The sequence below is a fragment of the Balaenoptera physalus genome (genome assembly GCF_965194825.1).
Source record: "Balaenoptera physalus genome assembly, chromosome: 12".
NCBI lineage: Eukaryota > Metazoa > Chordata > Mammalia > Artiodactyla > Balaenopteridae > Balaenoptera > Balaenoptera physalus.
Genome location: NC_138897.1, coordinates 85,586,576 through 85,601,718, shown reverse-complemented (window position 1 = coordinate 85,601,718; position 15,143 = coordinate 85,586,576). Strand labels below are relative to the sequence as shown.

General features: G+C 47.2%; 1 protein-coding gene across 13 annotated transcripts in view; it reads left to right on the top strand.

Annotated features, from left to right (window-relative positions):
• Nucleotides 1-15,143, top strand: part of KSR2 (kinase suppressor of ras 2) — a 435,324-nt gene that overhangs the window by 109,123 nt on the left and 311,058 nt on the right. For all 13 annotated transcript variants that reach the window (XM_082416773.1, XM_082416774.1, XM_082416782.1 and 10 more), the window contains one exon: nt 1,591-1,741. In XM_082416773.1, coding sequence (XP_082272899.1) covers nt 1,591-1,741 — 151 coding nt within the window. The remainder of the gene's footprint in view (nt 1-1,590; nt 1,742-15,143) is intronic.

Sequence of the window (15,143 nt, the reverse complement as noted above, 5' to 3'; positions counted from 1 at the left end):
AAAACAGTGTTCTATTTCAATTATTATTATTATTATGAATAAATCGAACAGAAGTGCATCTCCTCTTTTGGCCCAAGCTAGTTAAAGCCTTCTCCATTTTTTTCTGTCATTCTTCTGTGATTTGTGTGTGTGTGTGAACTGTAAACTTCAGTGTAAATTGAGTATTTTGGAGGGTGAATTATAGGATTAAAATGCACAAGTGAATCTTGCAGCAAAGAGGAGAATTCTTTTATGTTGTGAATCATCCCTTCTAAATGTAATTCATTTCATACTTTCAGATCCTGGTCCATCACCTTTCATAATGTGGACTTCCCTGTAACAGTCCCTATTTGAGAAAGCTTCTATGTGACTCATTATTGTTCTTTCTCTGCCCCTGACCTAGTGAGTTGGAGAGGCACTGATTGGGTTTCGGCTTTTGCCCGGCAGCTTTTTTTTTTTTTTTTTCATAGAATTTTTGTGTCGATGCAGTTTTCATCTTTCTGACTGCCAGATTAAGGCGGGGGCGGGGTGGGGCAGGGTGGTGTCTCATTTGGTTGTAATACACAGATATGGCCACAAGAAGGCGGAAGTACTCCACAATATTGCCTTAGAATCTCCATTCTTTGCTATCTAAAACTCCTATTTTAATAATAGTAATAATAATAATAATAAATGTAAAATGTTGGTTACCAATAAGTGCTATAATGTGAAGGCTATTTTTTTGTAGATGCATAAATATAGAAGTTTGACCAGTTTCCAGGTGTGTCCATATTATGGTGTATAGGGACACACTGCTTCGGGGAAGGGAGGGGATGGTTGCTGGCGGTGGTGAAGGGACGCCTGACCAACACAGTTATAGCCGGCAATCCTACCTTTCCTCCAGCCCATCTCTTCAGCGGTGTCCCTTTCCCCACTCCATGCTATACTCCACTTTGTCTTAGATTGCAAAGTCTTGCCCCGTCGGGCTCAGACACAAATCCCGTTTGATTGACAGCACTGAACCACCCACAGGGTTCCAGCCCCCCCTTCCCCTTAGGGTTCCTGAACCCAGAATCTGAGCCCTAGAATGTGTGGCTGGGAAAGAGAAGAAGAAAAGGGAAAGGAGACCAGCCATCAGGAGACTTGGGCTGTCCAGTTTTCTCTGCTCTTATTAGTTCACCCTGGATTTGGGACAAATCATTGCAGTCAAAGCCGGGCAGGAGGCATGGAAGGCCTTCCAAGATGAGTAAATTGGAGCCCTGCCTATAAGGAGTTCAGAAACTGCATGGGGAGACAGGTAATTAACTGCTACCATTTACAGAGCTCCGACTATGTGCTAAACATACCTGCTACCTTACAGAGCACATGAGCTTAAGATTCCTACTTTTCAGGTGAGTAAAGTGAGGCTCAGAGAGGTTAAGTGATTTGCCCGGGATCATCTAGCTAATGAGTGGCAAAGCTGAGATTCAAACCCAGGCCTGTCTGACTGGAGTCAGGAGACCCAACCATTATGCCAAGCCGACATCCACCGAGAGCCTGGCGTTCCTCTAGGTACCACTAGAGGGCGATATGGAGGCCTCCCCTAGGGGCGCTTCCGGTCTGTTTACCCTCCTTCTCTCTTCCCTCCGCTAGGAGATCACCCCGGGCCAGCTGAGTCTGGAGGACCTATTGGAGATGACGGACGAGCAGGTGTGTGAGACCGTGGAGAAATACGGGGCCAACCGGGAGGAGTGTGCCCGCCTCAATGCCTCCCTCTCCTGCCTCCGGAACGTCCACATGTCAGGTGAGCAGCCCCAGGGGGATGGAAACGCGTCCCCAACGTGTGCCGCCATTCCTCCGGGCTCCTGTGTCCGCACCTGCAGGCCAGGATGAGGCAGAGCCAGCTCTGGATGGTGCGTACCGCTCATGAGCAGAGGGAAGAGGGGCCTGGAATTTGGAGCCAGAAGAAGTGGTCAGGGCAGCTACTCTTGCCCAAGGGAGACCTTCTGAGGTTGTAGGGCATGGGGTTCTGGTTCTGGATAATTAGGGTTCAGATATGGAAATATTGGGCGTGTGTGAAAGACTAGGGTCTTTTGTTTTGCTCGCGGCATGTGCTCCCGGACCAGAGCGCGAACCCGTGTCCCCTGCATTGGCAGGCGGACTTCCAACCACTGCACCACCAGGGAAGTCCCTAGGGTCTTTTTACCTTATACATTGGGAAGTGCCTTTGTATTTTGGCTCAGCATCTAACTTCTTATTTTTCTTTTTCCATAAATAATATACACTCATTGTAAAATAAATTAGAAAATAGATAAACAAAAATAACCCCAAGTCCCCACCCTCTACTGTTATCATTTTGGTATAATTTTTGGTATAATTCTTCCTGACAAATGGGTATGTGTATAGTTTCTCTAAACAATAAATGATAAAACCATGAAGCTAGGATTATCCATACATATTATTTTGAAACCTGCTTTTTTCTCCTAACAAAATAACCTCTGACTTGTTTTTATCAGTTTGAGGTCTAACATTGTAATCTTTCTTTGCTATTTTTCATTAATTTCTCAAATACCTGTTTGCCCTGATTAGCAGGACACCAAACATCATCCTGATTGAGGTTTCCTGCTTTCCTCTAGCCTCATGATTTTTCCACTCTCTCTGGGGCCTTTTCAGTCCTAAGGGATCAGCTCTGCAAACAGCCAAAGAAAAGCGTACTGGTCCACCTGCGTGGTTGTTTCAGTTCCCACCACAAGGAGTCACTGTTGAGCACTAGTCTGGCACTGATAAACAGTCAGGTGGCTGTTCATCTGTAGGTGCCCTAGCTGGGTTCAACATGCAACATTCAACGAGTATTTATGGAGTGATTATGTGTGCCAGCAGGGCTGGGGAGACGGAAGTGGACAAAAAAAGAGCATGTTTGAAACAGGTCATTGGCCCAGCTCCCCCATGCATGCCCGTTTGGATTCTTTCTTGCTAGCAGACTCTAATGATGGCTACGATCATCATCCAATAGCCCTGAATTGGGGGCTCTTCTGTCACTGAAGGGTGTTTGGTAGCATTCCTGGCCTCTACCAGTAGAGGTAACACTAGATACCAGTAGCACCCCTACCCCATCCCTGTCATGACAAACAGAAACGTCTCCAGATGTTTCTAAATGTTCCAGGGAGGGTGCAGATTTACCCCTGGTTGACTAGCCATAAAGGTCATGTTATTCTTCACTCTAGTACAATGCTATTGACTCACCTGATATTCACATAGTTAAGAAAGGCCTCTCAATCACTCAGTGCAGACAAAACCTGCTTCTAGGAGACTTCTCTCTACCTACTGTGAGAAGCAGCTGGCAGTTTCCTCTCCTTTAAAACATTGCACTGAATTACAATGTTACATCATAAACATCTTCCTTTGTCAATAAATGTATTTCCTGCTCATTTTTAACGCCTGAAATCTGCCACCATTTATTCCACCGGCCTCCTATTTCTAGAAATGTAGGTTGTATCCATTTTTTTCCCTGTTATAAGCATTGCTGCAGTGAACAACTTTGAGTGTTAACTTTGGGTACATCCTTGGCGATCCCTGTAGTGTGAATTCATAGGAGTGGAGTTCCTGCAGCAAAGTGTTTACATATTTTAAGACTTCTGGTGAATGTTGCCATATGGCTTTCCAAAAATTCATACCAATTTATGCCTCTCCCTCCCACCGCCGCGCACAATGCATGAGAGTGAGCATTTGAGGTTAGGTTCTTTTTTTTATTTGTTTGTTTGTTTGTTTGTTTTAACATCTTTATTGGACTATGATTGCTTTACAATGATGTGTTAGTTTCTGCTGTATAACAAAGTGCATCAGCTATACATATACATATATCCCCATATCTCCTCCCTCTTGCGTCTCCCTCCCACCCTCCCTATCCCACCCCTCTAGGTATTCACAAAGCACCAAGCTGATCTCCCTGTGCTATGCGGCTGCTTCCCACTAGCTATCTGTTTTACATTTGGTAGTGTATATATATGTCAGTGCCACTCTCTCACTTCATCCAAGCTTACCCTTCCCCCTCCCCGTGTCCTCAAGTCCATTCTCTACATCTGCGTCTTTATTCCTGTCCTGCCCCTAGGTTCTTCATAACCATTTTTTTTTTCTTTTAAGATTCCATACATATGTGTTAGCATACGGTGTTTGTTTTTCTCTTTCTGGCTTACTTCACTCTGTATGACATACTCTAGGTCCATCCATGAGGTTAGGTTCTTAATTGCTTTTCAGAGTTAATGTCTTCTCTTCAGAGTTGCGCTACTGAGTTTGGAAAAGTTCTTATAAATGAGCTGGACCCCAGTTCTTCCTGAGAGAGGGGTTTATGTCACCTCTCCACGGGCTGGGCCATCATCCTTTGTAACATCCTGGGCTTGGTGAGACCTTGAGAGGGCCTCTAATCGGGTGTTTTTCAACATTTTTTTAATCAAGATACACAGTAACAAATATGATTTATATTGCAACCCTGTACACACACACACATACACAAATACACACGCATGTACACATTCACATACACAACTAAAAGTTTCATGAAACAATACTCATTCTTACTATACATGATATTTTATACACTTTTTTCTATTTAATTCCATATCATTTACCAAATGCTGGTGGTGATCCACCACTTCGATTTCACACCCCACTTTTGCACTGTGAGCCACGGTTTGAAAAAAACACTGATATAATCAATCCTCCCGCCACCACCAGCCCTTCCTCGGCAGCTGAGATTCCTTTGACAACGTCCTACCTCTGATGCCACCCTTTGAGCCACTGGGACCTTGAAAGCAGTGACCAAGGGCTGCGCTCATGCCCAGATTCCTCCAGCGCCAGGGTCAGCTTGGCGAGAATCTCAACTCAGTAAAGCACTATCCACTCAGCTCTGAGTCTCCTTAATATCGTGCTCTGCTTCTGCCTTTCCTCAATGTTATGGTGCCACTCTTCACATTTTAAGTTTCATTTAAACTTTTTTAAGGAGTGTTTTTTTTTTTTTAATGGATACCTCTCTTCCTTAGTAGCCTTAAAGCTGCAAGAGGGCAGGGATCATACCTGTTTTTATTCACCATTTTACTCCCAGCTACATATCTAGCCCATAGGAGGGACTCAATAAATATCTCTGAATCAATACATCTTCCTAGATCAGACATGGATTTTTGCCTCTTGGTACTCACCCCTCTGCCTAGAATTCCCTTCCCATTTGTCCTCCTGGTGAATCCCTGTTTATTCTCAGGCCCAACTCCTGCCTCGAAGCTTCTGCACTTTGTTGAATGAAAAGTTTTTTGGGAAAGCCACCTGACACGCTTGCTACTGATCTCCACCAGGGGGAAGCAGTGAGCCACCCTCAAAGGATTCTTGCTTTAAATTCTCTTCGCTCAAAAATTATCATTGGTTTCTTGAAGCTTCGAACCATCTTGGGAGCTGGCTGGTTCCTGTCATTTCCTGCCCTTCACCTTAACCAAAAATGTTATCCCAAACTAGAGAAAAAAATAAGTGTCTTTCGCACCAGACTCTGGTTTCTTGAGAGTCTTGCCGTGTTCAGCTTGGTATTCCCAGCTCTCAGCCAGAAAGCTGGAGTCTCCTACAGTGATGAAATCAGATATTTTAAATTCTGGTGTGTAGTGGGGACTCAATGCACGTTTGTTGAGGGACTGAAGGAATACAGGTTGTGTTGAGAAACTCATATGGAAACCAAACATATGGAGACAAGGAAGCTTTATGTCTGGCCAAGAATGCATGTAATCTCTGTCTCTCTCTTTCTTAGAGCATAGGGGCAGCTTGATTTTAGAGTTGTTAACTCTAATCTTAGTTTTCTCCTTGGGTTTTGGGGCTATCCTTATTTCCCAGTGCCCAAGGAACCCCAAAGATAGGAAAGCTTAACCCTTTCATCTCTTCTCACAGCTTGTTAGGTCAGCCTTAGCCTGACACCAAAGAATGCGCAATCATTCCTTCAACAAGCTCCAGGGACCCCGAAGCCAGGATATCCTAACCGTTCCTTATCATATCAGCTATGGCCTGAAATCACAAACATTCATTCACTCATTTAACAAAGTTTATCGAATGCCTACAGTATGCCAGGCACTGTTCAAATCTCTGAAAATGTATGCTTAGATGTCTGTCCTTATGGAGTTTACATTCTAGTGGGGGAGACTGGCAATAAATTATATCATAATAAGCATGTACATTAGAAAGTGTGTTAGAATAAGTGCTGTGGAGACTCCAAGGCTGGAGACCTCCGGTATGAAGACCACGGGCTCCCTTCCTGAACCTTCCTTTCCTGGGTCACAGCTGCCTTATCAGAGGAGAACCTGGTGGGGGCATGGCTCAGGTATCAGAGTGCTGTGGCCGTGGCTTTCTCTTTTCTGATGTTTCCTCTTTCTCTCTATGCTGTTTCTTGGCTTTTTGATTATTTTTAGCCTAATAACATGTGGTCATTTGTACCTTCACTTTCCGAAGGAAAAACCCAGGTTCAGGGTAATGGAAGACCCTGCTTTTCTCCCTCCCTCTCTCCCACCCCTCCCTCCTATACACATGTATCAAGCACTCACTACACATCTGGTACTGTGCTGGGTTCCAGGGCTTGACGACTTTCTTGGGGCTTCAGGGTAGAGCTGAGACCGAGAGGAGGAGGAGGAGGAGGTCTCCTAATGACAGGGGGGGTGGTGGTGGGAGCACATCGAAGTGCATTGCTTCCGCAAGCAGGGCTTGACGACTTTCTTGGGGCTTCAGGGTAGAGCTGAGACCGAGAGGAGGAGGAGGAGGAGGTCTCCTAATGACCGGGGGGTGGTGGGAGCACATCGAAGTGCGTTGCTTCCGCAAGGGGGCTCGGAGCATCCCAGGTGTGGAGAGATCCAGTGTGGCTGGCCCACTGGGAATGTTGGGCAGAGAGGTGGGAGCTGGCATCAGACAGGGGGCAGGGCCAGCCGCCACGGTGGACCATGGCACAGAGCTTGCATGGCAGGGTTTTGAGTAGAAGATGCCTGGATTACTTGTTCAGTTTTCAAACAAACACTCTGGCTGCAGAGTGGGTGGGTGGCTTGGAGTGAGATGCCAGGAAGCGTAAGAGGAGCCCAGGGTGCCACTGGCAGACAGGTGCCCCGGAAGCTCGCTTTGTTGAGCCCCCCTCCAGCTCCTCCTCCTGAGTTTCGGGGGTGGGTGGAGGGGCAGGGAACTGGCAGCCAGGAGAAAAACAGGATGCAAAGTGGCCCCGAAATAGGACAGCCTCAGATGCTCTCTGGTATCTCCGCAGTTTGGGTATTGAATGAAGCCCACCAGAACCCCGCCTTCCACTCTAGCCTTCCTCCCACGGGAACAAAGAGTAGGCGCCGTCTTGATTGCCCTATTGTTCCAGTTGCTTCTAACTTCGGGAGGGCTGGGCTGGGTGGCGGAGGAAGAGCCGCCCCTTCCACCGCCCGCCGTGTCTGGTGTGTTCCAGCGCCACGTCCTCATCCGTTCTCCAGCGTGCTGTTCTGTGGCTTCTCAGGAATCCCTTACACAGCGTGACTCCACGTTAGGACTCTTGATTGCAAGCGACAGAAACCTGATGTGCTTACCCTTCCACAGACATGGCTCATTCATTTACTATAAATTTCGATTGAACATCCTTTGTTTCGGTCTTGGTGGGGGACTAGGGACACAGTGGCGGGCAAGGCCAGCCAGCTCCCGCGGACCTTGTGTTCCAGACCCGAGCAGTCCAATATGGAGGCCACTAGACTCATGTGGTGAATTAAACGTATGTTCATTAAAGTGAAATAAAATTAAAATTTCACTTCTTCCATGGCACCAGCCGCACTTCAAGTGATCCATAGCCACCTGTGTCTAGTGGCTACCCTATTGGCACAGCACGGTTCTAGGTCGTTTCCATCATCGCAGAAAGTTCTGTTGGACAGCACTTTTCTAGAATATGTCGAGAGAAACAATACACAGGAGAAATAACAAACGGTGATCAGGTTTATGTGGAGAATTAAAATCGGGTGATGCGATGGTGGCTAGGTGGCCAGCTTTGATGGGGAGGCCACAGAGGGAGGGTCAGTCAGAGCTCTACCAGAGAAGCAGAACCGGTAGAATAAATATATTAAGAGATTCATTGCAAGGATTTGGTTTACGTGATTGTGGTGACTGGCTGGGTAGGTCTGAAATCCGTGGGGTAGGCGGCCAGGAAGGGCTGGCTGGAATGATTGGGCATGAGCTGAAGTCGCTATCCGTGGGCAGAATTTCCTTTTCTTCAGGGAAACCTGAGTTCTGCTCTTGGCGCCTGTCAGTGGATTGAGCCAGCCCCTCCAGATTACCGAGGGTAATCTCCCTTACTCACAGCCAACTGACTGTGGACTTCAATCACACCTACAAAATCCCTTCACAGCAGGAATATAAATTAATAATTGCTCGAATTACTGGGGACTGTGCCTTAGCCACGTTGACATATTGAACTGACCATGACAGTGGGCCTCTCTGGGGAGGTGACATTTAAGCTAAGCCTTGAATGACAAGAAGGTACAGATATGAGAAGATTGGGGGAAGAACATTTTGAGCAGAAGAAACAGGTCATCAAATCTCAAAAGCACTGTTAAGAAGCAGAAAGAAGACCCACGTGGCTGAACCGTGGGGCGTGTTCTGGTAACCCGTTCCTATGTCACAATCTACTCCACAATTTAATGGCTCAAAACAGCACCTACATTGTTACCTTTCATGATTCCCTGGGTTGGCTGGGCTCAGCTGGGTGGTTCTTTGGTTGCGTGTGTTACGGGCTTGACTGAGCTGGAACATTCAAGATGGTACACGTGCGTGGATGGCAGTTGACACTGGTTGTTGGATGGGAGTTCAACCTGGGCTGTTTTTGGGGCACCCACGTGTTGCGTGTGGCTTGGGCTTCTTATGTTGGAGTGAGCATTCCAAGAGGCAGGAATTGGAAGCCACCAGTTGCCTTAGAAGCTAGTCCTGGAACAGGTACCGTATTGCTTTTGCTGGTGACTGGATCAGTGAGGGGTCAGTCAGGGAGCAGAGCCACCCTGAGGGTAATGGAAAAAAGAATTTATCATAGGAGTGCAGACCTTATACAATGGTAGGAGGAGCTGGGGAAGTAAAAGTTTGAAAGGACTAACTGGAGATTCAGAGCAAAGTCTCTAACCTGCCCTGATAAGGGAAGCCAGCCTGGGTTGTTGGGAACTTCTGGAAGCAGCATGTCCAGTTGTTGCAGGGGGACCATGAAGAGGGGCTGGTGTAGATGCCAGTGGAAGGTTATTGGTTCTTTGGAGCTGTCACCTCTGTGAGTTTGCAGGAAGCGTCTGGTGGTGGACCTGAGGTCACCGTTGGTCACCAGGGTCCACGTCAGGAAGGAAAGTTGGCCGTGGAGCAGGGAGATGGAGGATGAACTCCATCTTCTGCACCTGCCACCTGCTGCCCTTGCCACCCTTCAGAGCAAGGTGACTGCTGCTTCACTTTCTCTGCCCTAATCTGGTACATGTTCACTTTTGGCCAACTCTAACCTGAAACCACAGAGAACAGGATTCTGGAAACGTGGTCCCAGCCTAGCCAAGTCGACAATAGGCTAGTACAGCGCAGGGAGCAGGGGTGGCAGGGAGAAGGTGCAGGCGGAGATGCAGGTGGGGACCAGCTCCTGGGGAGCCTCAGAGCCATGGCAGGAAAAGCAGAGTGGGAGGCTGTTGGAGGGGGTTTTAAGAAGGGAATCATCTTGATTTGATTTCACTTCACTCATAAGGCAAAGATGGATGGAGCTGGCTTTAGGCAAAGTTCAATCCATCAGTCAGTCTCTCTCCTTCCTCCTTCATCTTAGTTTTGCTTCCCTTGGGGTCGGCCTCAACCTTCCCTATCTATTTAACTCTACCTCACTTTCCTCATCTGCAAAATGGGCATGCTGATAATATCTTCCTCATGGCGTGGTTGCAAGAAAAGAGTTAATATAAACACTTAGCCTGATGTCTGGCAAATCAAGTGCTTAATATATGATAGCTATGATTATCCTTATTTATTTATTTATTTACTTATGGCTGTGTTGAGTCTTTGTTGCTGCGCGCAGGCTTTCTCTAGTTGCAGCGAGCGGGGGCTACTCTTCATTGCGGCACGCGGGCTTCTCATTGCGGTGGCTTCTCTTGTCGCAGAGCACGGGCTCTAGGCACGTGGGCTTCGGTAGTTGTGGCACGCGTGCTCAGTATTTGTGGCTCGCGGGCTCTAGAGCGCAGGCTCAGTAGTTGTGGCACACGGGCTTAGTTGCTCCGCGGTATGTGGGATCTTCCCGGACCAGGGCTCGAACCCGTGTCCCCTGCATTGGCAGGCGGATTCCTAACCACTGCGCCACCAGGGAAGCCCCATCCTTATCATTCTTTTAAGTCAGCTTCCTCGTGCACACTGCCCCCCACCCCACCCCAGCCCCTTCCCTCCCACGCTGAATCTGAAACAGTGTATTTTCCCCACAAGCCTCTGGCTGCTCCCTGGGGCACAGGACATTTCCCCCCCGCACACCAGCCTTTATCTTACAGCCCCGGGAGCAGAGCCCCAGGTCAGTACCCAGTCCAGGGCTTAAGCTGCCCTTCCCGATACAGCCTCTATTTCTGCTTTCTTGCCACATTCTGGCCCCTCTGTCTGGCCCACCTGCCACCTCACACAGCCAGCTCTGGCTTTTGTGGAACCAGCACACACACACCCCCCGACCCCCGTCCCGCCCCAATGAGAACAAAGAGAACCTGGCTCCCCGCTGTCATCTCTGATCAGCACCGTGGGTGCACCCAGCAGGTGCTGAGCAGAATTGGGCACAAAACTGACACTGAACTTGTACTCTATGGTCTGCAGGGGCTGAACTGTTTGAGGATTGTGGGTTCCCTGTGCACTACACCCGATCAGCCAAGTCAGACCCAGGCGGACTGTTACAGCTTAGACTCAGATCCCAGTTCCTTCTCCCAGGCTCCTGATGTCTCCACTAGCTCATCACACCCAGCTACCCTGATCTTCCTGCTTTTCCTTGAAAGGCCTGCCTCAGGGCCTTTGCACGGGTCCTTCTTTCTGCCTGGAATGCGCTGCTCCAATCTTCCTCTGGCTGGTTCCTTGTCATTTTGGTCTCAGCTCAAAGGAGACCTTCTCCTGATCCCACCTTCATCTCAGTCACTCACTCATTTCTTCATGGTCCCTATCACAAATACAACGATTTCGTTTTAAATATTTGTTTCTCTACCCCTTCTCACTAGAACAGTGGTTCTCAGACCTGGATGTGCATCAGAATCCTCCAGAGGGCTCCACTCCCAGAGTTCCCGTTTCAACCGGCCCAGGTCAGCACCTAGGAATTGTTACCATGATAATGGTAACAGCACATACTGAGTTCTTACCGGGCCAAGAGCTGTCCTGCGTAATTGACATGCAGCACTGGCTTATTTAATCCTTTCAACAACCTCATGAGGTCCATGTGATTATTATGTCTATTTTCTGGTAAGAAAACTGAAGCTCAGAGTCACACAGCAACTAAGTACCAGAGGCAGGGTTTGAACCTGGATCCATCTGAGTCCTGTCGAGCCGAGGCTCCCTCAATAGGGAGAGGTGGGGGGAGTTCCCTGGCGGTCTGATGGTTAGGACTCCGCACTCTCATTGCCAAGGACCCGGGTTCAATCCCTGGTTGGGGAACTAAGATTCCACAAGCTGTGTGGCACGGCCAAAAAAAATAAATAAATAAAAATAAAAAAACCAGAGAGAGAGAGAGAGAGAGGTGGGGACGGCTTTCCCCTTAACTCTGGGAGGTCCCTCTATCTCCTCTGAAGTGGCTGCCCTTTGGGGGGGTTGCAGGGATGTAGCAGCTTAAAAGAGAGCTTGAGATAAAAAGAAATTACTTAAAGGCTGGATGTAACTACCAAGTAACAGCAACATCGCCTGTTGACAGAGCACCTCCCGTTGTAGGAAGTACCTGCATACACGTGACCCCATTTGATCCTCACAACCCTGTGAGTGGTGGGCAGATGAGTACACATTTCACAGGTGAGAAAACTGAGGCCAAAAGAAGGTCACCTTGACCCTCCCACAGTCCCACAGAGCTGGAATTGGAACTGCAATGTCCCATTCCTGATTCTCAGCGCAGAGCCCTTTCTGCTGTATGCTGTTGGGGGATGATGGTGGTGGCCATGTTTCCCCTCCAGGTGGGATCCTCGAACTGGAGAGCCGGGCGCTGCCCCAAGCTGGGTGTGGCTGGGAAAGCTCAGACGCCCCTTGATCTGCTTCAGAGTCCAGGGAGGCTCTTCCTTCTCCTGGCAGGGTTGAGTCTCTCTTGGTGACTGTTTCTGCCCTTCTCAGCCGTGGTCCTAAGAGAGAATGGGAGGCGTCCTTGGCCATATGAATGTGTTTGAAAAGTTCAGTAAATGTGCAGGAGGAAAGCAGGAAGGGCAGGGAGGATGGAGAAAAATGTTATTACCTTGTATTGTTATTTGAACCAAGTTATTTTCCCCTCCCCCTAAAATGTCCCAACATTGTGACACTGCATTGCTGGAAACTACGAGAGGGGTCCAGTTCATAATAGTCACGCTTTTTCACTCAGTTGTTGTTGTTGTTGTTGTTTTTGCATTGTTTACTTATTTTCCTGATTACCGACTTACAATCTTATATGAGAAGTATCCAGTCTATTGTTTGGGGAAGGAAAAAAAAAAGGCTTTGTTTTGACCATAATTTGCATGCTAGTTAGTATTTTAAAAATGGATCCATAGGAAGAAAAAGTCTAGAAGGAAATACACTTGGATATTTACCATAGTTGTTTTTGGAGTAAGGTGATGTTATTTCTGTTTTGCTCATCTGCATTTTCTATCTTTCTGGGCAAGGAACAAACAATGATGTAATTTAAACAAACAAAAAAAATTAGAAAGAAAAAAAATCTGCCTTGAACCCAGCTTGTTTACCTTTTCTGTACCCACCCCTTTTGTTATTTCTATTATTTCCTCATTGATTAACCCCCTTCTTTGCACCTGTTCAAAAGGGCAAACTTCCTGTTGCATCTTCCTGAAGTTAAATTCCCTGTGGCTTAGACAATTCTTGATGATGCTCTAAAATGCAACTTAAATGCCACCACTGCCGGGAAGGCTGCCTGGATTACCCCTGCTCCACTCTTGTGTTATTCATCTTGCAGTTCTCTTGTAGTTATTATGATATATAAATCTCCCATATCAGATTAGAAATTCCTGGATAGCAGGAGCCATCACAAGAATAACAATTAATTATTAAAAGTATGCTCTGTATCAGGTAGTGTTCTAAGCTGTTTTTAAGGGTAACTTCATTCAGTCTTCAGAACTTGCCCATGAGATAGGGACTGTTGTAGTCCCCAGTTTTCAGATAAGAGAACTAAGGTGCAGGGAGGTGAGCCTAGTGACCCAAGGTCACGTGCAGTGAATTGTAGGGTGCCAGGATTTGAGCTCGGGCTGACCACAGACTCTTTTTTTTTTTTTTTGCTTCTTTTGTTTTCTATAAAGTACTTAGCACAGTAGCAGAAGTTTCATTGAGAGGGAGGTTGAAGCATTTCTAGATTTGCCCCAGGAGAGAGAAGTGAGAAATAGAGAGTAGTTTCTGTCTATATCACTGATGGGCTTGTGTGGTGGAGATAACAAACAGATAATGAGAGAGAATTCTCTCTAAATCAGGGGTCAGTGAAGTATAGCCCACCGGCCAAATTCGGCCCTCTGCCTGCTTTTGAAAATAAAGTTTTATTGGAACACCGCCACACCCATTTGTTGACATTGTGAAATAAAATTCACATTTAATGGCAAGACAAGAAAAGTTTAAATATAAAAAATTAAAGATAACATTCCTTTTTGATCTTGTAAGAGGCCACGGTGACGCTTAGATCTGGATTGTGTACACTGTCAACAGTACGTCATTTAACGTACAGCCCTCTGTCTCAAAAACTTACATAACTGTACCTTGACTTGTAATGGGCAGAACAGTTCTTGGAGCTTTCCAAGATGCCATTCCTGTGTTATAATCCTCAATTTGGCTTGAATAAAATTTTCCATTTCTTTCTTAGATCGATGGATTAATTTTTTGTTGACAACATATTATATTGTCTATGGCTGTTTTCACACGGCAACAGCAGAATGGAAACCGTATGGCCCAGAAAGCCTAAAATATTTACTACCTGGCTTTTTACAGAAAAAGTTTTGCTGACCCTTGTTGTAAAAGACCAAGCAAGAAATACTGAGTGTTGGCTAAAACAAATACACATATGCTCTAAGGCAGGAGAGATCTCAGTCTGACGTTAAGAAGAACTTCCTCTGGGAGGAGGGAAATAAGTACACGATGAGACTGGGGGACATTGACAGTGGAGAGCTCTACGATGAGGGTGACTTACTATTTGCACAGTGGTACAGCATTACCTCGAACTGCCCTTTATTGAGCACTTACTACACTAAATCCTCAGGGGAAGGAAGAAAAGGCAGGGAGGATGGACAGGCCCCAGAGAGATTAAGTAACTTGCTCCGGGTCACACAGCTGCTACAGGGTAGAGCCTGCACTCAAACCCACGCCGGACTCACTAGAAACACGCGCTTTCTAGTGTTTCTTGCGGTGTCCCATGTACCGATTCTTCTTGTCTGTTTCCCACCAGACTGTGAGTTTTTTGGGGGATGGGGATCACATCTCATTATCTCTTGAGTGCTGCCTGGATGGTGCCCCTGGAGGGTCACTCTCATTTAGGGGGGTCTGTGGTTCTCTTTGGGGAACGTGTCACACCATCCCAATAGGATCCTGAATTCGGGGGTGCCTGCACTCCAGATCTCCCTGCTGCCTCCACTCCTACTTGGAAAAGGAAACCCGAAATGCCTCCCTTCCCCCAGTGACACAGACCTGTTGATGTGTCCCACCCCCCACCTCTGCCCTGTCCTTGGGAACAGAGGTCGGTTTAGCGCCGTCATCTGATCATCTTCTTACTTTAGCGCTTTTGTTTTTCCCTTCTCCGTCTGGTACTTTGTGGAGGAGAAATGAGGCGGACAAGCTTTCTAATCGGATATCAGGACACCCTGGGTGATGGTGACAGATTGTTTTTCAAGCTCTAACTTCTAAAGACCTTCTGCCTTCATTGTCATGGAAGACGGAGGGACTGAGTGGCAGGCTGTATTTTTGCTCTAAACCCTAGGCTCCTTGCTGGAAAAAGTTGGGGCCAAATAGCTGGTTGGCTGCAAACACTTGGATGCTTTTTCCTCCCAGTGTTTATTGCC